The sequence below is a fragment of the Callithrix jacchus genome, chromosome 11 (assembly GCF_049354715.1).
Source record: "Callithrix jacchus isolate 240 chromosome 11, calJac240_pri, whole genome shotgun sequence".
Taxonomy (NCBI): domain Eukaryota; kingdom Metazoa; phylum Chordata; class Mammalia; order Primates; family Cebidae; genus Callithrix; species Callithrix jacchus.
In genome coordinates this window covers 93187775-93212208 of record NC_133512.1, presented here as the reverse complement: position 1 = coordinate 93212208, position 24434 = coordinate 93187775, and the positions used below count along the sequence as shown (strand labels likewise).

Here is a 24434-nt window from a genome sequence, read left to right as displayed (position 1 = left end):
CTGCCAATGCACACCCTTGGCTGACAGCGCTATCTTCTCACCCAGCCTCTTGTGCACTGCTGACTTCTTCTTCCACCTTGTTCTATGCAGAATGCCTTCCTCCCTTCCCCATTTCCTCGAATCCTGCGGATTCTTTTGATCCGCTCAGACCTGCCATCCTCTCTATCAAGGCTCCTCGCCTCACAATCCAGACCAATGCCCTCTTTCCTAAGCTCACAGAGCCATACCTGTGCCCCTTGAGTTGTCATACATGTACCATGTATATATGTCTATACTATAACCTAATTTATTATGTCTATTATATTACAATCTATTACAAATATAAACTCTGTTAAACATAACTATCAGTTCTTTGGAAGAGTAATAATATCCTCTGGTGCTAAACTCATAGTTAATATTGAGCAATGTCTAATTACCTCTGAAACTCTATAGTCATCTTATATTCACATACTTTTGATTTTCTTATTCATTTCACCAAATCCCATGTCATTGTGACCTTCATCTCTGAAAAATGCCCACAGCACTCCCTGTCCCTGTCCCTGTCCCTAACTCAGCATGGCCCTTCTTCCTCTCTCCCTTTCTTACTCAACTGGAATCTTTTCTGGATAGTTGGCTCTGAGTCTCTGAAGCCCAGAAATCCAACCAATGCAAATAAAATTAAATTAAAAAATGCAATTTTAGCCAAAGTATACTGTGTTTATACATAAGTAGTAATGCTTTCATTTTTAAAACTTTCCTGATACGCTGATTGTAAATTTGGAACATACAGAGAAGTAGAGGAAAACAATAAAAATTACATGTAACCACAGCACCCAGCATTTAAAAGGTTTTCTCATTATAGCCAACTTTAAAGATCATTCATGTAAACAGACATTTATAACAGATATGAAAAAACATTGCAAAATGCAAATACCAACGAAATTCCTGTTAAAGAGATTTGTTTTTAAAAAGCCAATTTGGCTATTTGAAGGATCTCCATCAAACTGATGTCACAAAAACAAAACCAGGATTTTAGAGAACTTCCAGAATACAGGAGACACAAACAAAAGCACAGTAACTGCAGATAAATGTACTTATTGCTTGGAGAGAGGAGAGTGATCAGGTTTAGACTGGCGGCACCCTTTGAGCCTGGCCAACAGCCTGACAATGCTGAATCAAACACCACCCAGCTCCGTAACCACCTACCACAGAAGCGTAAGGAAAAGCAAGATTACGACCAAACTTCTCTCCATCTCACCTAATAACTTGCTGGGATGTGCCCGTGTCTGAAAGGTGTGTATGGAGAAAGATGGCGGAATACTTTCTCAGAAGTACCACCTATGAGCACCAAAATGACAGCCTTGGATGAGGACTGCCAGGTCAAGTGAGATGGGATATTCTACGGTGAACTTTTACCTTCCTAAGGACCACTGATTTTAAACAAATTACTCCACGTAATTTTAAAAAGACTTTAAACAATAACAACTTGATTATTTTCTAATAGTTTTGTATTATGATTTGAGGGTTTTCTTAGCTGGGGGTTAGAAAAACAAAATACAATAAAGAAATATTAAATATTCAGATACCCAGAACTAGCCACTGTTAACATTTTGGTTCCTCATTTCAGCTATTTCTTACATACTTTATTTGGTTGGTGTAATATTGTACATACCTATGATATGGCCTGCTTTTGCCACTTAAAACATTTCCCATGTCTTTACATGTTTTCATAAAACAGAGTTCAAAAAGAGCTAAGAAGTTACACTACTGTATATGTATATATAATAGGCTTCTCAAACATCCTCAAACAGTGGATGATCTGACCGTTTCCGGTTTTCCTATCTTATAAACAATGCTTATAAGTGAGTGTGAGCACCTTTATGTGTCAGTCTGTCTTTACTTCTATCAACTCGGGACAAGTTTCTAAACGCAACACAAATGCAGGTGAAAATGAAATAAGTATTTTCAGGCTCCTGACACTGTTCCCCTTTCCTAGGAAGCTGCTGCACTGACTCCCCTTCCTGCAGGCAGGAAGCTTGAGTGTCTGTCCTCAGCATCTCCACCAGCCGCTATTACAAATTAGATGAGCAAAAATTCTTATCTCATTGCTATTAAAATATTCACATCTTTGATTATAAAGTATATCAAATATTTTGTTATTGTATTAGTAATTCCTCTTTATAGCTTCTAATTCATTTCTCTGCCTTATCTGTTAAGGTCTTTTTTATTCTTATTGATATGTATGATCCCTTTATTTATTAAGAAAATTCTTTGCCTGTATTTCTAACTGAATTTTCCTTGTTATCTTCTAATTTCATTTTTAATATTTTTTTCATATTGAAGTTTTAAATTTTTTAAATAAGAAAGACCATTTTCACCCATTAGAAACTTTAAATCTTAAAAGCAAGCATGAATATTTAAATAATTTTAAGTGTCATGAGTTCATATTAAATACAAAGTCAGTTTAGGAAACAGCTTCTCTAAAACAGGTTAACAAACAGCTCATAAATCCAATCATACAAAAACTCAGAAGTGTCACATATAAATAACTCAAGACTAGCTGTAACCATGCTTACCTGAGAAAGGCAGGCAGTGATTCCAAAAAAAATTTGACATGATTCTGGAGAAAAACCATTTACTCTGTTTGACAGTTATTAAGATTACAATGAAACAAGATCAGTGCAACCTGTACTTCACCAACAGATATTACCCCACCCTCTCCATCCCCACTCAGGAAAGAGACAGACTTAAGACAGCCAAAGAAGAGTACAGGGCAGAATGGAATCCAAGAGACGTGGCAGAGTGCTCTTCTGTAAAGTACATTTTGAAATCTAATCTGTCCACTTATATCATAAATCAAATGGATAAAATATACTTAACAGGGGAAGACTTTTGAGCTCTCATAGCTAGCTAACTACATACACATGTATAAACACACATGCATATACACATACATACACACATATGGCATAGCAGTTATTTTAAAAGCAAAATTAAAATGTCTTAAGTTTCCTTTAGAATAAAGCGTCGTGACTGCTTCTGTTGCAGAGTAGGAAGAACCCTTCATAAAAGAGCTGGATTGGGCTCTAGTTTTATTATCTCTGCTAACTTTGTGAACTTAGGCAAGACAACTGTGAGCTTCAATTTCCCCTTTTTTAGAACAAAAGTTGGAAAGTATAATTCCAAAGATCCTTGCTATTTCTAAAGCTGATCTTAAAAATTCATTCAAAATCACTAACGAGCACTTACTATACATCACGCATTGGGAATTTAACAAGACACAAGTTATGATCTCCATGTGCCTGTAAATTCAGTCTATTCAGAGCAAACAATGACTGTTTTTGAATATTTGGAGTGTGTAGAATTCAAAATGGGTCAAAGTATTACTTCTCTTTCCCTATAGTAGAAAAATATACATATTGAGATTGGTGAATCAAGAAAAATATCAGCTTAAAAATTCTATTCCAAGTCTCCTATAGAGGTATACAGATGACTCTTATAAATACTTGAGACTTCCCTGACTATAAAAAACTCTGTAGACTGCAACCTGATGCCTTCAGCCCCATTGTCCAAGATCTGTTTCCATCCTTTTCCTACATTAGCTCATGGATTTTCTGCTTCCAAAGATTTGCGGCTACATTAACAAAGGCAAATCTCAGAGCACACTGACTACCAGTAAGTCTCTGGGGCTCCCTTGTCTGTTCTTATGGATAGGCAAGTAAGAGCTCAAAGATCCCAGCAGCCAGGCGCGGTGCCTCACCCCTGTAATCCCAGAACTTTGGGAGGCTGAGGTGGGCAGATCACCAGGTCATGAGATCAAGACTATTCTGGCAAACATGGTGAAACCCCGTCTCTACTACTAATATAAAAATCAGCTGGGCATGGTGGTGCGCACCTGTCGTCCCAGCTACTCGGGAGGCTGAGGCCAGGAGAATCTCTTGAACCCCGGAGATGGAGGTTGCGGTGAGCTGAAATCGCACCACTGTACTACAGCCTGGGCAACAGAACAAGAATCCATCTCAAAAAAAAAAAAAAAAAAAGATCCCAGCTTCTTGAGGAGTCTTATACAGAGAGTAAATTATCTAGTACAGCAAAATCAGCCTCTTAGCTCTATTCCCAATCTTTTTCACTTCTTATAAAAATAATAACAAAATAAAAACAGGAATTAATTTCCTTCAACTCTTTAAGGTACGTACAAGAAATATTAGAACCTCCGAGGTGGAGTTGCTAAAGTTCTACACATCCTCCAAGAACTGCTTGTAGAGGGATGTTTTCTGTCTCTCTGTGGTTCTAACTATTTCATTATAGTAAGTTTCCTTCCATCTGCATTGATTCAGTGGGTAATAAGTGCATTCAAGAGAACTGCCTGGCATAGCTGCAAAGTAAAATAGAGCACATGACATAGCATCTTGCCAGGTCTAAAATTTGAGCAACTGTATGGGTATCAGGTACTTGCAGAAGAATAATTTCCATAAGCAGTTACACTGGGAATAACAATCCAGTAAAACATCATCCTTTCAGGATGAAAAAGGAGCCCCCAGGCCTAGAAGAGTAAACGGCAGGGCTGTAGAATGCCTCATTTCTGACTCCTGACACAATGCCGCAGCAGGCGCACATCCAAGAAATGCTCCATGAGCGGAGAAGGCAAGCAAGGAAGCTCCCTGAGGGCAGAAATGGTCTTTGGCACCACTGTATTTCCAGTACTCAATCCACAGCACATGTGCGCTGAATTAACACTCCTTCTACCCAATGCAATCAAAAGGATTAACAATGTATAAAACTAAAAATTTTCTTCTCATGTTTTCTTCCCCAATATACTCTTCAAACAATTCATGATTTGATTCACATGGACTTAGAATTTTAGTAATATTCCTCATCAAGCTATAGCCACAAAAGCTGAAGAGAACCAGCACTCCTGCCTCCAGCTCCGGCCTAAAGCTACTTGTCACAGCTGAGCCCCCTTTCAACATGAGAAATGACAAGGATCAGGTACATAAAATTTGAAACAGGATGGAAAATATTAGGAATATAAGATGCAGACAAAACAATCTGTCCTAACAAATGAATCCACTTTTCACTCCGTAACTATCATTTCTTTCAGTCCTAAACCCAGTTACCCTTTCTCTCCCCCAACCTCCACAAAAAGGATACGGCAAAAGAGTTCCACACTGAACGGACAGAATCACCCAAGAAGGCTGAAAAAGAAAAGATTCAATCAAAAAGTATTCTCAATGTACAAGTGGCATGTTATTATTGCACTAGTGTTGTTCTCAGAAATTAAAAGGCTCTGTTATAACATATTTTAAAACATCCAGATTACAAGTATGTATATTCAAACAGAAATATGATAGTCAAAGGTTAGTTACTAATGCCCAAGATGAAAAACCCAATCATAGAATAAAGTACTACCATATTTAAACAAATACATATAAACATTTAAATCTCAGGTTACACACTTATTACTGCTGACCCCATGACTAGAAGGACGAGGAACTGCCACCCATCCTGCCCCACCACCGCCTCCACCTCATCCAGAGCATAGACAGCCCCTCATCTGCTCCTTTTTTGAATCCCAAATTCAATCAAGCCCAAACTCATGAGGTTTTTGTTTGTTTTAGTGAAGTCAAATAGATACAATGTTTGTAATGCACAAAAATAATTTCTCACTGTCTGAGAATCTTTTCATAAACTCTAAAACTAAGATTAATTATAAAACAGATTAATTACTACCAAAAAAATCTTGTTTTTATGTTTAATTTTTATAATTACACAAATCATTATCCTGATAGCTCTACTTCACAAAATTACTGTCTAAAAATGTTGTAATGCCCCCATTACTACATTCTGGAAGGCAGCTTATTTCCAGAAACTTCAGCCAACTGAAATATACATATATACTCATTACCTACCCATCAATTCATTCATCAAATATTTATTGAGACTCTATTTTATGCAGAGATGGTGCAAGGCGCTGGGGATATAAAAATGAAAAAGAGAAAAGCAGTCTTTGCTCTCCTGCACCTCATTTTCCAAGCTAATGATCTTCAAGCTATTTTTGTTATGTACACCTTAAATAAATTTCAGACAATGAATTGCCCCCTTATCATTTTTTAGATGACATCTACAATTTTTAAGCATAACTTCAAATAAGCATATTTTCTATGAGAAGAGGAATATTCAACGATTTATGAAATAAAATAAAGACTGGCAGCTACACCTGGGATAATTATTTCATGGTGATTTGACATTTTACCAGAGGTTTTAACTAAGTTATTGGATTAGTTAACCGAAACCTGAAAGAAGGCACTTAATCCTCATCCAACATATCTTCACATTTTTTGATAGTCCTAGAAAAATTCCAGTTAAATTTTAAAAAATGGGCCAGCATCAGGAATCTGTATCAGCCTTGGCACTTCTCAATTCAGGACAGCTTCACTTGGGCCAAGCTTTCCTCTCAATAGTGACTCCCAGAAACCCCTCTCTGCTCATGCTCCCATGTTTAAGTGGTAAGGGAAGAGTCCCAAAAACCAGTCTTGCTAGTGGTCCTTTTATCTGGTGAATTTTCAGAGCCTGGGGCAATGCACTATAAGATTAGGATGGGTGAAGGTCTGATCATTCCTGTGTAAAGTGGGAAGGGGGCCGCTGTGACCACAGGTATGTTCTCAGGCAGCTTTAAGAAAGGCCAGTCTGGAAATGTATCCCATTACAACTATCCATCCACTCAGCATACATGCTGAAAATCTGCCCCCAGGGAGCTTGGGTAGGGTATCCCAGTTTAAAGACTGCTGGCTATCATAAAGTCACATCCAAGCAGAATAGAATCACTCTGAGGCCCTACTTTAGATAAGTTTAGATAAAGTAATGCAAAGATAGGAAGTAGGCCACAGTATAAAGCAGAAATGGATAATTATAAAAGCAAAGTAATAAAGAACTATTTATCCCAAAGGCAAAGAACAATATATAAAAATAAACCTGGCCAATCCCAGCACTTTGGGAGGCCAAGGAGGACGAATCGCTTGAGCTGAGAGGTTTGAGACCAGCCTGGCCAACATGGTGAAACCCCATCTTGGCCCACTAACAAATGCACAAGTTAGCTGGGCATGGGGGCACAGGCCTGTAGTCCCAGCTACTCAGGAGGCTGAGAGAGGAGAATCACTTGAACCCAGGAGGCAGAGGTTGCAGTGAGCCAAGAACGCACATTGCAGTTCAGCCTGGGAGATTATGACTCAAAAAAAATTACGTAAAATAAGCCCACTACAAGTCAGCAAAATTAACATTTCCAATGATGCCCAAAGGCTACTGAGAAAAATACCTCAATTAAAAAAAATTTTTTAAAGTTTTGGTGCCTAAAGAAGCAAGGCACCGAAGTTTTAAACATTTATAAAATTCAAATATGTAAATGATAGGTAAACTGTCACTGTGCATAAAAATGGCTTATTTTTAAAATGTATTGTCAAACTTAATATCAGGGTAAAGGCCAAGGGATATGCCTTAGGGAACCAGGTCTCAGCCTTCAGTCAGCTGAATTCAGACTCAACTATTAGCAGCAGGATCCAAAATAAGACAGGCCCATAAGGATCAAAGAAAGAATATCAGGATCTACCCAAACTATCTTAGCGTGAAGGTGAACTGCTGGATCAGCTCCGAAATACTCTACCACCTTGTAACATAACACAGGAGTCCCTGGACAATACAGGTGCTGCCACAAATTACAAGCAAGCTGGAATGCTACTGGGTACAGATGAAATATGTCTGTCACTCATTTTAAAATACTATATATAGCCAGAGGGAGGAAAAGTTGGGTTCGAACACAGTAAACTACCTTGGCAAAATGATGGTAATCCTAGAAGCTAACTGCTAATTGTACAAGTAACGGTATTTTTACTTAGCCTTATTACATACTGACTTCCCCGGGAATGTGAATACCATGTAAAATGAAGGAAGACTGCTTTGTTTAGCTCAGTACTTTACAGGAATTGATGACAATTCTCAAATGTCACCTCACAGCGGCGACCCCACTTGTGGGGTATGAGATCAATCTGCAATTGCAGGAGCTACAGGCATTGACTCTACATATAGCAGCAGCTATGCCCAAGTGTTTACACAATGAAATATATACTTATTATTTACTTTCCTTTTATTTTTCCTTCACGTTTCAGTTTGGACAATTTATACATACGTATTTTAAAGGTTGGCTTACCTATCAATTCATTTCTAGATAATAAGGGGGGTGCTAACGAAGTATTTATTACAAAAAGGGGGTTTGGGGCCAGGCAGGTTTAAGAACTACCTCAGACAGTTGGCCTGGCAACAACAACCCAGGCCCCAAGGACGTGTTAGTAAGATTGCCCTTTCACAAAAAATCTGCATAAGGTATGCAAAGCCACTTTAATGAGACAATAGCTCCAGGCTATTGTCTGAGAGAAAGAAAGTTTGTAGGAAGGGGAAGGGACAGGAATTCTGTCCACAACCAGGACGACGAGGCAAGCCAGGGACAAAAACATGTTCCAAAGACTCAGCTCAGGACCTCATCCCTGTGGTAAGTCACACATAGGGGCATTGCGTAAAGGAACCAGGAAACCTGCTGATACTCAGTCTTCACAAAGGGGTCTGCATCCACAGTGGGTCTGAGATGGCCACGCTGAAACAAGCCCACGAGTGCATGAGCATGGCTGTTACCACCACAAGACTCAGAGTCATTCTGACTTCTACAGCAGTCTCGAGAGTCTGGTTTATAAGCAGCTTCTCTTGAGATAGAGCCACTTTCACATTTATTTTTAAAATTCAAGTTTGTGGCCAGGCGTGGTGGCTCAGCACTTTGGGAGGTCGAAGTGGGCAGATCACTTGGGGTCAAGAGTTTGAGACCAGCCTGGCCAACATGGTGAAACCCCATCTTTAATAAAAATACAAAAATTAGCTGGGTGTGGTGGCGTGTGCCAGTAATCCCAGCAATCCCTGCTACTTAGAAGGCTGAAACCCGAGAACAGCTTTAACCTGGTAGGTGGTTGCTGCAGTGAGCAAAGATCATACCACTGCACTCCAGACTGGGGCAACAAAGTGAGATTTCATCTGAAAAAAAAAAAAGAAGAAAAAAGAAAGAAAGAAAAGAAAAGAAATTCAAGTGTGTAAGCCTACAAGGCAGTTTCCAATCCTGGGTACTAGGAAGGTCGCCACTTCCCAGAAGCCAGGTGGCTTCTCTAGCCCTGCAATTTGACTTAATGGCAATCTTTCTACTTTTTTACCCTATTTCTTTTTGTTTTTTAAGAGCTGGTGTCTCACTGTCTTGCCCCGACTGGAGTCTAGTAGCTATTCAGAGGTGTGATCACAGTGCATGGCAGCCTCAAACTGCTGGCCTCAAGCAACCCTTCCACCTCAGCCTACCAAGGAGCTGGGACTACAGGTAAGTGCCACTGCACCAGGCTGGCAATCTTTCTTAATTCCTGACACTGGTATTATTAAACCAGAGTAACTTTCATACTGATTTCTTTTTAAGACAAAGCATTTAATATGAAGACGGAATAAAATGGCAGTGGTATAGAACTATTTTAAAACAAATACTTAATAGAGAAGATCTGAAATAAAATGGCAGCATCAGAATTACAAAATTTAACACATTTTTAAAATATACATTTCAACAGAAGTCAACTAACTTATTAGCCCTAACAAAGTAGTACAGCATGTAAACAACATCTGAGCAATTCTCTCACCAGCTGAATCCCCCATTTTCTGTAATAAATTACCCAGACTTCAAGTTGGATACAGTCCAGTGGACTATTGGGTGGACAATGTGACTAAAGGTCACCGTGACCCTTGTCAGAAAGGAGTTCAGCAACACAGTTAACGGGGGACTCCCTTCAGCTAACTGAAAATCAGCACCACTTGCCACAGTGGGGATGGAAAGTAACTCGGTCCTAAATGTCACCTCCTGACAGGCCTTAGCCCACTTTTTGAATCAAATACACTCTAAGGATAATTCAAAGACCCATGTGATTGAAGGCATCAGATCTGTTTCCCATGACAGATTGCCTTGGCTTAGAAATCTTCCAGGCAGTGGTAATATGGTGAGTTCTGTGGCAGGCATAAAGGATGACTAGAATTACTTATGACATACAGAAACCATTGCTCTACCTTGGTTTAGCGGAAAGGGCCTGAAAGTAAGTTACTGAGATGTTAAAGATGTCAACAGTTATCTGGCAAAACCCTGTCTTTGCTAAAAATACAAATTAGCCGGGCCTGGTGGCAGGCACCTGTAAGTCCAGCTACTCAGGAGGCTGAGGCATAAGAATTGCCTGAACTCCGGAGGTGGCAGCTGCAGTAAGCTGAGATCACACTACTGCACTCCAGCCCGGGCAACAGACTGAGACTCTGTCTCAAAAAAAACTAAAAAAATACAAAATAAAACAAGACTTTAGCAAAGACCCTGAAAAGAGCTATACTGAAACTTCAATGTGGTGCTTGCATGATACATGAGGAAAGAAATAAAACAAATTGTATTTACTACTGACCTTTACAACAGGTAAATCAAAGACTTCCCGAGCTTCTCCAACCTCTGGATTGTCCCCATCCTCTGAGATTATGTGCGAGGCTAGTGCATTGTAGGAAACTTCCTTTGCTTTTCCAGCTTTCAGAAGCTGAATAACCTAAAAAGCAAGAAAACCCACACAAGTTAAAATAGACAGTACTGCACTGCACTCTTGATTTATATAAATAATTATTGGGCATAATGGAAATTTTTAATAAAATACACCGTATTTCCCACATAAAAACTAACAGCCTTTTACTCTGAATAATATGCCAATGAAACTTTTGGGGACAATAAAAGGCAGCAAATCTTGATTCACTGACCAAGTAATGGAGGCTATTGTGAGTCAAGTACTGGACATGGTGTGTCCTCAAGACACATGGGCTGGACAGACCAGGACACAGCACAGTCACTGCCGTGGCAGGGCCACGCACATGGCGCTCCTGGGTTTCCAACATAAAGGCTGGGCATGGGGAGTTTCACCACAATTAAGGAAAGATTCTGAAAGAGGAGATAATGAGCAGAACCCTTGTGAACGTCTGGGTGTCAGGCAAAACTTCGTACACCGAGGAGGGGTCAGCGTTGAAGGCACCTAACAGGTAAATACATACCAGACCATAAATGGGCTTTCTAACACCCTATGCAAAAACGTCTGCTTCATTCTGGGGTATCTGCAGGGACACTGAAGGATTTCACACAGGAAAAGTAGCACAGATTTCACAGAAAGATGACTGCGTGAAAAGAATGGACTGGGTTGGCTGGCTGGGTGACTAAAGAGGCCTGTTAAGAAACAAGAGCAATAACCCAGGTCAAAGAGGCATCCACTAAAGGGATGTCACGAGGGGCAGAAAGGAGGAAGGTGAGAAAGAATCAGCCAGCCTTGGTGTCTAGAAGAGGTATAAGCACAAGAGCAAAGTCCAGACTGAAATGGTGGGGGAATAAGAGGACCACTCACTAAGGAAGATAGCAGAAGGGCGGCAGGTGGGGGATGCAGGAACGTGTTTTAGTGTGGGCACTGTTCTGCAGGGGGCATGTGTAATATCCAGCAACAGGCATCCAGTTGCAGCTAGGAAAGGAAGAAGATCTCACCTAACAAAAAGCCATCAGATATTACAGAGACGGGAGCCAAAGCCATGAGCATGAAGGTGAGAGTGGGAGGGGGGCCAGAGAGTGGATCAGGTGGGGAAGTACATATTACAGGAGAGGAGCGTCCACAGAAGCCAAGGAAACGAGGGGGAAGGAAAAGTTGAGTCAAGTGCTTCAGAGGAGGTGGCTAGTGTCTAAGCTGACAATGTATACCAAGTGTGAAAGTGACATGGTACCCCAAAAGCTCAAGTAACCAACAAGAGCAACGCTCTTCCAGGTCCCCTCTCCGCAGCAGAGAGCGTTCTTCCTTCACTTATTAAACTTTCGTTCTGCCAGGTGTGGTGGCTCACACCTGTAATCCCAGCACTTTGGGAGGCTGAAGCAGGCGGATCACTTGAGGTCAGGAGTTCGAGACCCACCTGGCCAACATGGTGAAACCCCATCTCTACTAAAGTACAAAAATTAGCCAGGCGGCTGGGCGCAGTGGCTCAAGCCTGTAATCCCAGCACTTTGGGAGGCCGAGGTGGGTAGATCACGAGGTCAAGAGAACAAGACCATCCTGGTCAACATGGTGAAACCCCGTCTCTACTAAAAAAAAAATACAAAAAATTAGCTGGGCATGGTGGTGCGTGCCTTTAATCCCAGCTACTCGGGAGGCTGAGGCAGGAGAATTGCCTGAACCCAGGAGGCAGAGGTTGCGGTGAGCCAAGATCGCGCCATTGCACTCCAGCCTGGGTAACAAGAGCGAAACTCCGTCTCAAAAAAAAAAAAAAAGAAAAAAAAATGAGCCAGGCATGTCGGTGGGTGCCTGTAATCACAGCTACTCCAGAGGCTGGGCAGGAGAATCGCCTGCACCCAGGAGGTGGAGATTGCACTGAGCTGAGATCGTGCCACTGCACTGCAGCCTGGGCGACAGAGCAAGACCCCATCTCAAAAAACAAAGAAAACTTTTGCTCCAACCTCAAAATAATAATAATAATAAAATAAAGTGACCCTCAAGCTAGGCAACCTTTTCACAATACTATACTGAGCACTAACAGACATGAACTAGGGCAGAGGTTCAGTATTTAATAAGTGAAAAACAACGATCGCTGGCCACAGGCCACTTCCCTTTACTCCTTCCCTTGACCTCTAAGCACCCTTAGCTTCACACATCCATTCGGCTTGTCTGTGAAAAGGCACCTCCTTTTCCTGCCCTCCAGTCTTTCTGAGCCTATCTCGATATTTCAGTCTCTCCCTGTCCACAGCTATGCTCCCTCCACCTGTAAACAGTGAGTCTCCCACATCCTCCCATGTGCTTGTGATGCAACACAGATCCCTCCCAGCCCTCTCTTCCTCGGTCACCTTCTGTTTCCTTCTCAGGGCAAATTTCCTTAAACAGCCTAACCTTTCTGTTCTCAGTTTCCAATCACTCTTCAGCTCCCTGCAAACCAGCTTCTTCCACCGACACTCTACCAAAAATACTTATTCGGTTTTCACAGACTTTGAGGATGCCAAAACCAAGCGCTTCTTTCAATCTCCACACTACTGAATATCTTAATAGATTTATCTCATGTCATTCTGTTCCACATATAGTGATTATCCTGATGTATTCCCAATGCACGATGCCTTCATTCCTCAGTACACATGTTCCACGGGAAAATATTCCTTCATGTTCCCAACTTCTGCTGATCTCAAAAGCCAAGTGAAATGACATCTACTTAGTGACATTTCAGTGGTGCCTGCTCTGCACCCCAGGGGAGAAATCTGCTACCCCTTGTACTGTGATGTGTCCAAGTGTGTTCCCTCTCCGAACAATGAGGGATGCTCAAGGGCAGGTACCATGTCCTCTTCACCTTTATGTTATACCTTCCACTCAGTCCATGCCTGCCTCATACTAGATGGTCAACATGTGAACTTACAATCCACAGTCAGAAGACTCAGAGAATCAGATATCCAGGCTCTAAACATTTCAGAAAATATACTCTTTCAGATGAAAGTGGTTTCCCAAGGACATTTTTAAGCACGTAGATTTAATTTACAGTTGAGTAAATATGATTCCAGTTCAACTTGTTCCAGGTTTTAAGTAAAATTTGGTTCAAGTGCCTTGTAAGAGCCAAAGTCCTACAATCAAACAGGAAGGGTAGGAAGGAGGGGGCAGAGAAAAATGGTGGAGAGCAAAAAAAAAAAAGTTGGGGGGAACGGGAAATTATCATCAATACTGGAAAAAGCTAACACTGTTATAACACTGTTACAGGCACTCATTTGGATCACTCCCTGTTCAGCAACCGTTTTACTCTTTAAATGAAAAGCAAGAAGTTTCTCTCTTTTTTTTTTTTTTTGTGAGATAGATTCTCGCTGTTGTTGCCTAGGCTGGAGTGTAATGGCGTCATCTTGGCTCACTGCAACCTTAGGCTCCCAGGTTCCAGCAATTCTCCTGCCTCAGCCTCCCGAGTAGCTACAACTACAGGCACCTGCCACCACATCTGGCTAATTTTTGTATTTTTAGTAGAGATGGGTTTTTACCATGTTGGCTGGGCTAGTCTCGAACTCTTGACCTCAGGTGATCTACCTATCTCGGCCTCCCAAAGTGCTGGGATTACAAGCGTTGAGCAACCACGCCAGGTCTAAAGTTGCAGTGCAAAAAGGATCCAAGAAAGTAGTTACTAAGATACAAGGACGAACCTCAAGAAGGCCAAGACCAATCAGTCTTCTACTCCATCCAAGTTCACTTGCTAAATATTAGTCTCCGACCTTCCAGGCCTAACTGTTCACACGGCATCCCCATCCTGCAAGGTGGGCGCCACTGATGTCACCCCCAAGGCAACATTAAAAAAAAAAAAAAACTGTACAGTTAAACTCTTACGAAGGAAATATTTTGAAGATTAACCTGAAGAGGATATTCAACTAAGATGCATTCCTATCACGGGCTGATAACTGTGTGACATCAAACAGATGTATTATTACAGGAATACGAAGGAAAACCCACAGTATCCTTTGGCATGAGCCCAAACTACACAAAATTAAATGTGTAATGTGATGGTGTTACCAGGGCACCATAAAATTAATCATCCAACTGGGAAAATCAAGGAAGACGAATGCCAGCCCCCACGTGCAAGGACACAGGCTGGAGGGGAGCGCTCCTCAGCCTCGCACAGAACCGCAACTGCCCGGGCGGCGGAGGCGGCCACGCCGGGGCAAGGACACGGCCCCCGCCGGCCCAGCGAGCCTGGGAGCCCCGCGCGAGTTGCCCGGGCCGGGGATCCCCGCAACCTCTCGTTCGTCCTCAGAGCCGCGACACCCGACGCGGGGCAGGGGAGATGCGACCCCGCGCCAGTCACCCTCAAGAAAGGAGCAGAGAGCAAGGGGGCCCGCTGGGTGGGGGGCGACGACCTCAGGGCCCCAGGCCCGGGGCTCAGGGCGCGCACGAGGGGCCTAGGCACAGAGCCCCCGCCGACCCGGCAGCCCTCCCCTCCCGCCCTCCCTCCCCCGGGCCCCGGCCTCCCGCGCCCACCCCGCGGCCGCCCCTGCCCTCCGCGCAGTCAGGCCTCCCGGACCCGACGCTCTGCGCCCGGACCCGACGCTCTGCGCCCAGCGCGCGCCCGAAGCGGGAGCGGGGACGGGGACGGGAGCGGGGACGGGGACGGGAGCGGGGACGGACGGTGACGCGAACGCGGGGGGAAGCCGCGGCGGGCGCGGGCGCGGGCGCGGTACCTGCGGGTCGATGTCGCCCACCGCGTAATACTTGACCTCCCTGAACATCTCCTCAGGAACTTTGGGCGACTGGTCCGACATGATCGCGGCGGCCCGGGAGGCTCCGCGGCGGCGCCCGGCCCCGCCCACCCCCCGTCCCCGGCCCCCACGGCGCCCGGCGCCCCCGCTCGCCCAGCCAACGGCCCTGATCGCGCGGCCCGGGCCGGGTCCTGCGAATCGGGGTCCGCTCCCCCGCCCTCCGCGCCCCCGCCCGCGCCCGCGCCGAGCGCCCGAAGCGCGGGAGCCGCGCGCGCCCTGCGGGACGCACCATCCCGCCCCAGCCGCCGAGGGGGAGCGCCGAGGAGCCGCCCGGCCGCCGGTGACGCCCCGCGCCTGTGCCGCCGCCCACGGCCCCCGGGGAACTGAGAGCCATGGACTAGCTTCAAACCTTGCGGTTCCGTGGCCACCGCTCTGCAATAAGGGGGCTCTTGGGACGAGGGGAAACACGCGCCCCCCTCGGCGGGGCCGGAGTGAGCCGGTCCCGGGAAGGAGGGGAGTAGGCAGGCCCCTCCCGTCACCACACGCGGCTGCTCCAGAGCGGCGCATGCGCGCGGTGGAGGGGCGGGGCCTCGGGACCGGGCGCCGGAGCGGGAGCCGGCGCCGGAGCGGGAGCGGGTCCGGATCCGGATCCGGATCCGGATCCGGTCTGCGGCCTCCTTGGGTTCATTGAGCCGGGGCAGAGTGGGGTTGGGTGTTGCAGGCTGTTCGCAGTTGCCGAGAGCGCGGCCGGACCTGGAGTAGTGCCTCGGCGCCTGTGCTGGGGACGCCCGGCCCCGCCACTGCCTGAGGCCCGGCTGTATTGAAGGGCCGGGCCTCGTCCCTGGCGCCGCGTCCTCTCCGCGCTCGGGGAGAGTCCCAGACGGCAGAGCCCGCGGTGCACCTCCAGCCCCAGGAAGCCCCGCTCGGCGGGTTAATGCTACACAGCGGCGATTCTAATGCTGGTGCTTTTTTATTTACACCTCGCCTCCCTTCCGCCAAAATTCCCAAAACGCGGCAGAGTGGCCTCGGGGTCACCTGCCCGAGACACCTGCGCCACCGAAAGTCGGGGGAAGAAATAAGGCCTTGATGACGAACGCGGCCGTTTACGACGTTGATTTCCAATCTCACAGCAAACCGGAGACCAGAAACTCACGGGTGATTGTCGGAATATTTCCTGGTCCTAGAACTGGAGCATTGCTTGTTAAATTACTCCGAACCAGGACCGCGGTGTCTTCCCCACAGACCCGAAGTCACTACTGCCAAGGAGAAAACCATTTTTAAGTAAACGGTAGTGAAATTGGTTTTAAAAAAGAAGGGGCCGGGCGCGGTGGGTCACACGTGTAACCCTAGCATTTTGGGAGGCCCAGGCGGGCGGATCACGAGGCCAGGAGATCGAGACCAGGCTGGGCAACACGGTGAAACCCCGTCTCTACTAAATATAGCCTGGCGTGGTGGCGGGCGCCTGTCATCCCAGCTACTCCGGAGAAATGCTTGAACCCGGAAGGGGGCAGTTGCAGTGAGCGGAGATGGTGGCACTGCACTCCAGCTTGGGCGACAGCTAGACAGCCTCAAAAGAGAAGGCTTTCAGAATTCCTCTGTGGTACACTAACGTAACAGATTAGATCACTTTCCAGGCTTTATGTTGGCCTTTGTGCTACCATTTTTTTTAAATGTATGATAAAAGTTGTGTTGGTTCATTGCTCAACATGCGATCTGTTGTTAATCAGGCGAATACAGTTTTGTCTTTAAATCTGTGTGTATGTCATGAGTGGTTTCGTACAGGCAGAAGGTAAACCACACGTTTAAATATACTTAATGATTTATCATTCCAGTGTTTGCTGTTTTTTGTTGTTGTTGTTGTTGTTGTCTTTCTCATTTGTCTCTTGAACAATCTGAAATTCTAAGGCTCAAAAACTTATTTTACAAATTTAGATTGAGCATTCCTAATCTGAAAATCTGAAATCTAAAATGCTCTAAAATTCGAAATTTTTTGAGTGCTGACATGACGACTGGTTCACAGTCAAATCACAATCCAACCAGGTGTGGTGGGCACCTGTAGTGCCAGCTCCTCGGGAGGTTGAGGCAGGAGGATTGCTTAAGCCCAGGAGTTTGAGTCCAGCCTGGGCAATATAGTGAGACCCTTTCTAAAAAAAAAACAGCGAAAACATTTTTTTAAGAAATGCCATCAAAACTTTGTTTCATGCACAAAATCATTTAAAATATATAACCTTACCTTAAGACTATGTGGGTGAGGTGAGGTGTATGTGAAACCAATGAATTTTCCACTTAGATTTAAGTCCCTTCACCAAGATACCTTATTACATACATGCAAATATTTCAAATCAAAAATAACGGAAATACTTTTGTCCCAAGCACTTCAGATAAAGCTTACTCAACCTGTAATTAAAAACACTGAGTGCTTGCCTGAAGGAAAAACCAAGAATTTATCATCCATCCTTAAATTTGTATGACATCCTTTGTAATCGGGAAACCTTCTATTACCTAAGAATATATTTGATGTATTCTGGCATATATTTTCATTATGATGTTTTATGTTCTATGTTGGGAACATACCAGTGTAATAAATACTGTAGGTCCAAATACAGATCATGCCTTTTTATTGACCTGTGTGAGAAAACTTAATTTATCCTTTCTGTGTGAGAGAACTTATTTATCCTTTTGGTTTTTCTTTTGTCTTTTGTTTTTTGAGACAGAGTGTCACTCTGTCACCCGTGGAGTGCAATGGCGTGGTCTCGGCCCACTGTAATCTCCACCTCCCAGGATCAAGCGATTCTCCTACCTCAGCCTCCCGAGTAGCTGGGACTACAGGTGCATACCACCCCGGCTAATTTTTGTATTTTTAGTAGAGATGGAATTTCACTGTGTTGGCCAGTCTGGTCTCGAACTCCTGACTCATGATCTGCCAACCTCGATCGTGATCCGCCTGCCTCAGCCTTCCAAAGTGCTGGGGTTGCAGGTGTCAGCCATGGTGCCTGGTTGTCCTTTTGTTTTTCTTGGTTAAACACAAACTAAGTAGGTGATTTTATGTTAAAAGGCCTGAAGTGGACTTCAACTAGGTATTTTATTTTGTGAATTAAGAAAGCAATTTGTAATGTTCAAAAGAACAAGCTTACCCTACTTCAAGTTCTGATAGTCAATAAGGCAAATTGTGGGATTAAGAAATCTGCTATTTAAGGCCTGAACAGTGGCTTAGGTCTATAATCCCAGCACTTTGGGAGGCCAAGGTGGGCAGATCATCTGAGATCAGGAGTTCAAACCAGCCTGGCCAACCTGGTGAAACTAAAAATGCAAGTCTCTACTAAAAATGCAAAAATGAGCGAGGCATGCTGGCGTATGCCTGTAATCCCAGTAACTTGGGAAACTGAGGCAGGAGAATCACTTGAACCTGGGAGGCAGAGGTTGCAGTGAGTCAAGATCACACCACTGCACTCCAGCTTGGGCAGCAGAGTGAAACTGCATCTCTAAATAAATAAATCTATTTAAAACCCCATCAACCTGTCAGAATTTGTAGAATACCACATGTGAACTGTGCCAAGCAGTCCACACAAGTGGATCTTAGAGCAGCAGCACCCGGAAGGGGTGGAGGCAGTGTCCCACAAAATAGACCTCAGAAACTCTCAAATACTACTGCCTGACCAATGATGAAAAATAAAAATGTTTAATGTCATGTGGATAAAGGATGTTCTGAGGAAGTCTAAAAATCTGGCACCCTGACGTCATGAAGAATAACCCATCTAGCAGAGGACATAAAGATGGCAAGTCAGTGTTTAAAGACAAGTGGTAAACTCACAGAAATTATCTTCCCCAAGATGACCATTTTGCTTATGGAACAAAATACTATGTCGACACTGCTGTATCTTATTCACAGTTAAATAAAATTCTCATTACTGGTTTTGCGACACATAAAGGATGATCCATTTGTAGGGTAATAACTATCAGTTTGTTAAACAGAAGCTTTGTATTTGCTTTCTATAATTTGAAGTGTATACCACTTCCAGATATGACACTGAGCATTATTTTTAGACTTCCCCCAAGTAAATTCAAAGCATGACCATTTTGTTGATAATCAGCCTTTGGAGAATTAAACAGCCTGCTTACTGCCAATACTAGTTCAGTAAATATGATAATGTTTCTCATGTTCTATTTTGCAAAATTAGATAAGCTGAGCCTGGGAAAATATAAGTGAGAAATTTTTTTTAAAAAGTAGAGTTGGGGATATTTAACTCGAACCTACTGGTGGAAACTCTAGGCAGTTATTTAGATTATTTCCAAGTGGCTTTTCAAAAATGCATTTCTATATTGTATCCAGCAGTCTCGGTCTCGATTGCTCCTAGCTGTGCATCCCTTAAATTAGGTATCATTAATGTTTAGTAAACCTTTGGTTTGGGTTTATAGGCAACATTTAACTTTCTCGTGAAAAGGTCAGAATACTTAAGTTGCAGGCACAAACAGCTCATGGTTTCATCGCAAGAGAACCTGAACTCAAAATTTGAGCATTGCCTCTCTGTAGGAAAGATTCCATCAGCACAGTTGACACCAGTGTCATGTAGCTATTCCATTTTGGAAAACTAGAAGTCACCAGTTAGGAAAAAGTGTAAATTACCCCAAATCCTATACACAGAAGCAACCACTATTGAAATCCTTCTACACATTGTCACATATCAATATTTTTTCCCTAAAAGGAATTATACACCATACTCTGCCACTTAAAAAAAATCAAGACCGTCTTTCCATGTCAATAAGTAATAGATCTGTATCATTTAATGGATACATAATGCTCCCTTGTTTGAATGTACAATATTGAATTCTATATTGTTGCACGTTTGTTGTTTCCAGTTTAGCAATTACAATACTCCAATGAAGCAATCATCTCAAAATACGAATGCATGTATAATGTATTATAATGTTCCATCCTCTAAGATCAGAAACGATGTCCCAGACCTGTCTCCCAACACACTGAGAACAGGGCAGTAGCAGGATCAGTGATTCTCGACCATGGGCAATTTAGCCCCCTGTAGCACATGCAACCATGTCTGGAGACATTTTTGGTGGTCACAACTCCGGGATAGGGGATGCCACTGGCATCTAGTGGTAGAGGATAGGAAGCTGCTCAACGTCATGCAATGCACAGGACCGTCCTCCATGACGAAGAACCTGTGCAAAATGTCAGTAGTGCCACTGCTGAGAAACCTGGATTAAGATCATGGTGTAATTACATTTCAGTGGACTAAAACTAGGAAAGTTTCAGCTGGCCCCAGTGGCCCACGCCTGTAATCCCAGCACTTTGAGAGGCTGAGGCAGGTGGAACACTTGAGGTCAGGAGTCCGAGACCAGCCTGGCCAACATGGTGAAACCTCGTCTCTACTAAAAATAAAGAAATTAGCTAGGCATGGTGGCATGTGCCTGTAAGTCCAGCTACTTGGGAGGCTGAGGCATGAGAACGGATTGAACCAGTGAGGCAGAGGTTGCATTCAGCCAAGATCACACCACTGCACTCCAGCCTGGGTGACCGATCTAGACTCCGTCTCAAAAACAAAAATAGTTTCTTGCATATAACTCCTTCAGACATCTTTCTTCCAAATGGGACCTGGCTTCTGTCATCATGTGGCTTTGCCAGCTAAACAGATGGGGACAAAGCATATAGAGTATCATGCTGCAGGTTCTATGGCTGGGCTAGCAAGAGTGACATACTTATCTCCAGCCATTTCCACTGGCCAGAACCTCGTCTCCTGACACCTCCGTAAGCTGCATGGGAGACTGCTAGGTAATGTGGTCTTCTTATGTGTCCAGGAAAAGAAAATGGCATTGATGGTATCTTGCCAATTTTTGCCATTTTTGGTTTTCAAAAGAATTCTTATACAAATTAAGATTAGAGAATGCAATATAATATGAAACAAAATTCTCAAAGATAATTTTTTTTTAAAAAAACCTATCTACTCAATAGATATTTGTTGAATTTGGGATTACTGGCTTTATACGTAGAAGATTAAGCATATTCTTTTCCCAGCCTGGCCAACATGGTAAAACCCCATCTCTACTGAAAACACAAAAAAATGAGCCAGGCATGGTGGTGCACACCTGCAATCCCAGCTACCTGGGAAGCTGAGGCACAAGGATCGCTTGAACCTGGGAGGCAGAGATTGCAGAGAGCTGAGATCATGCCACTGCACTCCAGCCTGGGCAACAGAGTGAGAGTATGTCCTTAAATAAATAAATAGCATTCTTCTTAAAAAGCAAACACAAGGTACTTCTCCGAGGCCTGTGAGGGACATGTTGGATATCTTCCATTTGTCCCGCTCCCCATGTCAGATCTGGACTCCATCAGGCTCCTCCTTTTTCTCTGCCCCTGGGAGCTGACCTGAGCAGATTATGTAAGTAGAATCCCTTGCACATTGGCTTCTAGTTGAATTTGGTCAATGGAGAATCTCAGCAGAAAGCTGGGAAGTGAGCAGGGGAGGAGAGAGGATAGGATATTGATTTCCCAGGTTCCTCATCAGCTTGCCTTGAGCTGGCAGAGGAGCCCATTCTATACAAGTGTCTCCTTCCAGGTTCTGGGAATCTTTCCTGCCTCTCGTCCCTTGGACCTGGGGGTGGTGAAGGCTCACCTGCTTCTCCCCACAGGCCCCTTCACTCTCCATACGGTTGTAAGCAGTCCCTTGATAAACCTTCTCAGGTGACCCTAATTTGAGTGTGGTGACCCTGCTGTAATGGACAGGAAAACCCTATAGGGACAATGAGAAATTCTTAAAATAATATGTCTGCTCTCAAAAAACTAACAAATACTTGCACACACAAGCCGAACACTAGTGGAATTCTGTAGAAATGCAGCAGAGATTTAGAAACGAGGTCCCTGTGTGCCAGAATAGCTGGGGAAAAGCTCCCGGATGGAGTGGGTGTGAAGGGAACAGCTGCTGAAGGGAGAGGAGAAACCACTGAAGAGAGGTCAGAACACTGATGTTGCCAGATAAATGGGCGAACATTTTGGATATTAAATAACTGATGATTTAAGATAGAAATGGGGAATAATAACAAATAATATTCTGTGTCTAGCACATGAAGATCTTGGGACCTCACCAGACGAGGTTGTTACATTTGAGACTTAGCATAATTCTGGGGCAATGATAACAGAAGAGAAAACTGCTTACCAGTGATTTAAAGTTAAGTACTTTGTGACAAGCTAGGTGTGGGATTGACTCATGTCATGGGTAAACAGACATATTGAATCTTAACTGGGATTTTAACCCTTGGTACCTGAGAGTGTGACCTTATTTGGAAATGGAGTCTTTGCCCACATAATTAAGATGAGGTCCTATCGGATGAGGATGGGACCTAAATCCAGTCACTGGTGTTCATATAAGAAGAAAATTTGAACACAGACACCCAGGAGAGCGCCAAGTGGTGACCGTGACAAGGGCTGGAGTGACGCGTCTGGAAGCCGAGGAACGCCAAAGTTGCAGCAGACACCGGAAGCTGGAAGAGGCCAGGAAGGACCCTCCCCTAATGCCTTCGTAGGAAGCATGGCCCAGCCATCATGTTGATCTTGGATTTCTGGCCTCCAGAACGGAGAGAATGAATGTCTGTTGTTTAAGTTGTCCAGTATGTGGCACTTTGTTACAGTAGCCCTGGCAAACCAACGTTCAACACATCTGAAGGGTAGTCACGACGAAGCTAGAAATTAAGATGCCTGACCACCTTTGCAATTGATTTACGCCAGACCGTGTACTATGTGTGCCCTGCTAAATATTATAATAGCAGGAATTGTTACAGCCTGAGAGTGACCCTAGGATTTATAACTGACTGAGTGCCCAGTGTTGATGAGTCTATTAAGGTAAAATTATTTCAGTCCCTTGCTTTAGTTTCTTTACTTGTCTTCTCTTTTTTCCTCTTACCATGTGCACATCCAGTGGTCATTTGAAGCCTAGGTGGGTCTCTTGGTAAGCGTTCACTACTAGGTTATGCTGTGGAAACGAACTCCCAAAGTTCAGTGACTTAAACAAAGCCACTCGTGTTGGGAAGGCATGGCTCTGCTGCTCTTCTTTCTGGAACCCCTGCAGAAGGCCCTGGCGGTTCTGTGACCAAGGGGAAAGCAGAATGGCGGAACTGTGCAATAGTTAATACAACTTCTCTTTGGGATTGACACACATTCCATTTGAAAGTCAGTCCCTTACCTCATTTGTCTCTAGCCACAGCTTCCAAACCAGCACCATTTCAAGGGACATCGACACAGCAGCCAAGTTCATTGGGGCTGGGGCTGCCACAGTTGGGGTGGCCAGCTCTGGGGCTGAGATTGGGACTGTGTTTGGGAGCCTCATCATTGGTTATGCCAGGAACCCTTCTCTGAAGCAACAGCTCTTCTCCTACACCATTCTGGGCTTTGCCCTCTCGGAGGCCATGGGGCTCTTTTGCCTGATGGTGGCCTTTCTTATCCTCTTCTCCATGTGAAGGAGCCATCTCCATATCCCATAGTTCTTACTCCCATGTATGGTCAGCCCTGTGTGTTCCTTTTCCTATACCTCCCCAGGTACCCTGGGGAACGTGATTGGCTCAGGATTTGACAGAGAAAAGACAAATAATACTGTATTAATAAGAAAAAAAAAGAAAGTCAGTCTTGTTGCCAAGCCTGATGTCAACGTGGAAGTGAATCTGTCCCTCCCACAAGGACGCATGGCCAGTCATGGCACAGTGGGCGGGGTGTGTAATCCTCCTCCTGGGAAGACAGCAGTATGCCCTACCAATGCTCCCTCTCAGTCACAAATGTAAATGTATGGCCCTTCTGTACTCCACATGTGTGTCTTTTAAGAAGAAATTGCAAAATTTCCACTCAACTCTAGCATCAGGCCAAAGTGCAGCCATCGTGGGGGCCTCTACGGCCACTCTAGATGTGCCTTCTCTCAGTCTAGTAACGGGTGGATGCCCCTCTTCCCGGACATATGGAAGAGCTGGGAAAGATCACTCCACTGCGAACAGGGAGGATGCAAGCTAACGCCGTCACTGGCCCAGCGCGCTACGGGCATCCCTGCGGGTGGATGTGGAGAGGGCTCCTCACCTCAACTGTCACTACCAGTTAACCTTCATGAAATTACGTTGCAGCTACACACAGCGTCCGAATCTCATG

The 24434-nt window shown here is 44.4% G+C and overlaps 1 protein-coding gene and 1 pseudogene across 8 annotated transcripts in view; one reads left to right on the top strand and one right to left on the bottom strand.

Annotated features, from left to right (window-relative positions):
- PAXIP1 (PAX interacting protein 1) overlaps positions 1-15853 on the bottom strand; it is a 59641-nt gene extending 43788 nt beyond the window's left edge. For 2 of the 7 annotated variants that reach the window (XM_054237520.2, XM_078343376.1), the window contains exons 1-4: positions 15281-15556; positions 10485-10619; positions 5131-5174; positions 2556-2619 (exon numbers count right to left, since the gene is read on the bottom strand). In XM_054237520.2, the coding sequence (XP_054093495.2) occupies positions 2556-2619; positions 5131-5174; positions 10485-10619; positions 15281-15361 (324 nt within the window). In that variant the 5' untranslated portion in view covers positions 15362-15556. Of the gene's footprint in view, positions 1-2555; positions 2620-5130; positions 5175-10484; positions 10620-15280; positions 15557-15707 lie in introns of those variants that run through there. The other 5 variants (XM_078343377.1, XM_054237523.2, XM_054237522.2 and 2 more) reach the window with 4 other exon arrangements.
- Positions 15360-23889, top strand: LOC144578238 (uncharacterized; annotated as a pseudogene). Its single transcript, XR_013523677.1, has 4 exons — positions 15360-15718; positions 15856-15963; positions 21941-21992; positions 23469-23889. The product of XR_013523677.1 is annotated as an uncharacterized LOC144578238 (transcript).
- The last annotated feature ends 545 nt before the right edge of the window (positions 23890-24434 follow it).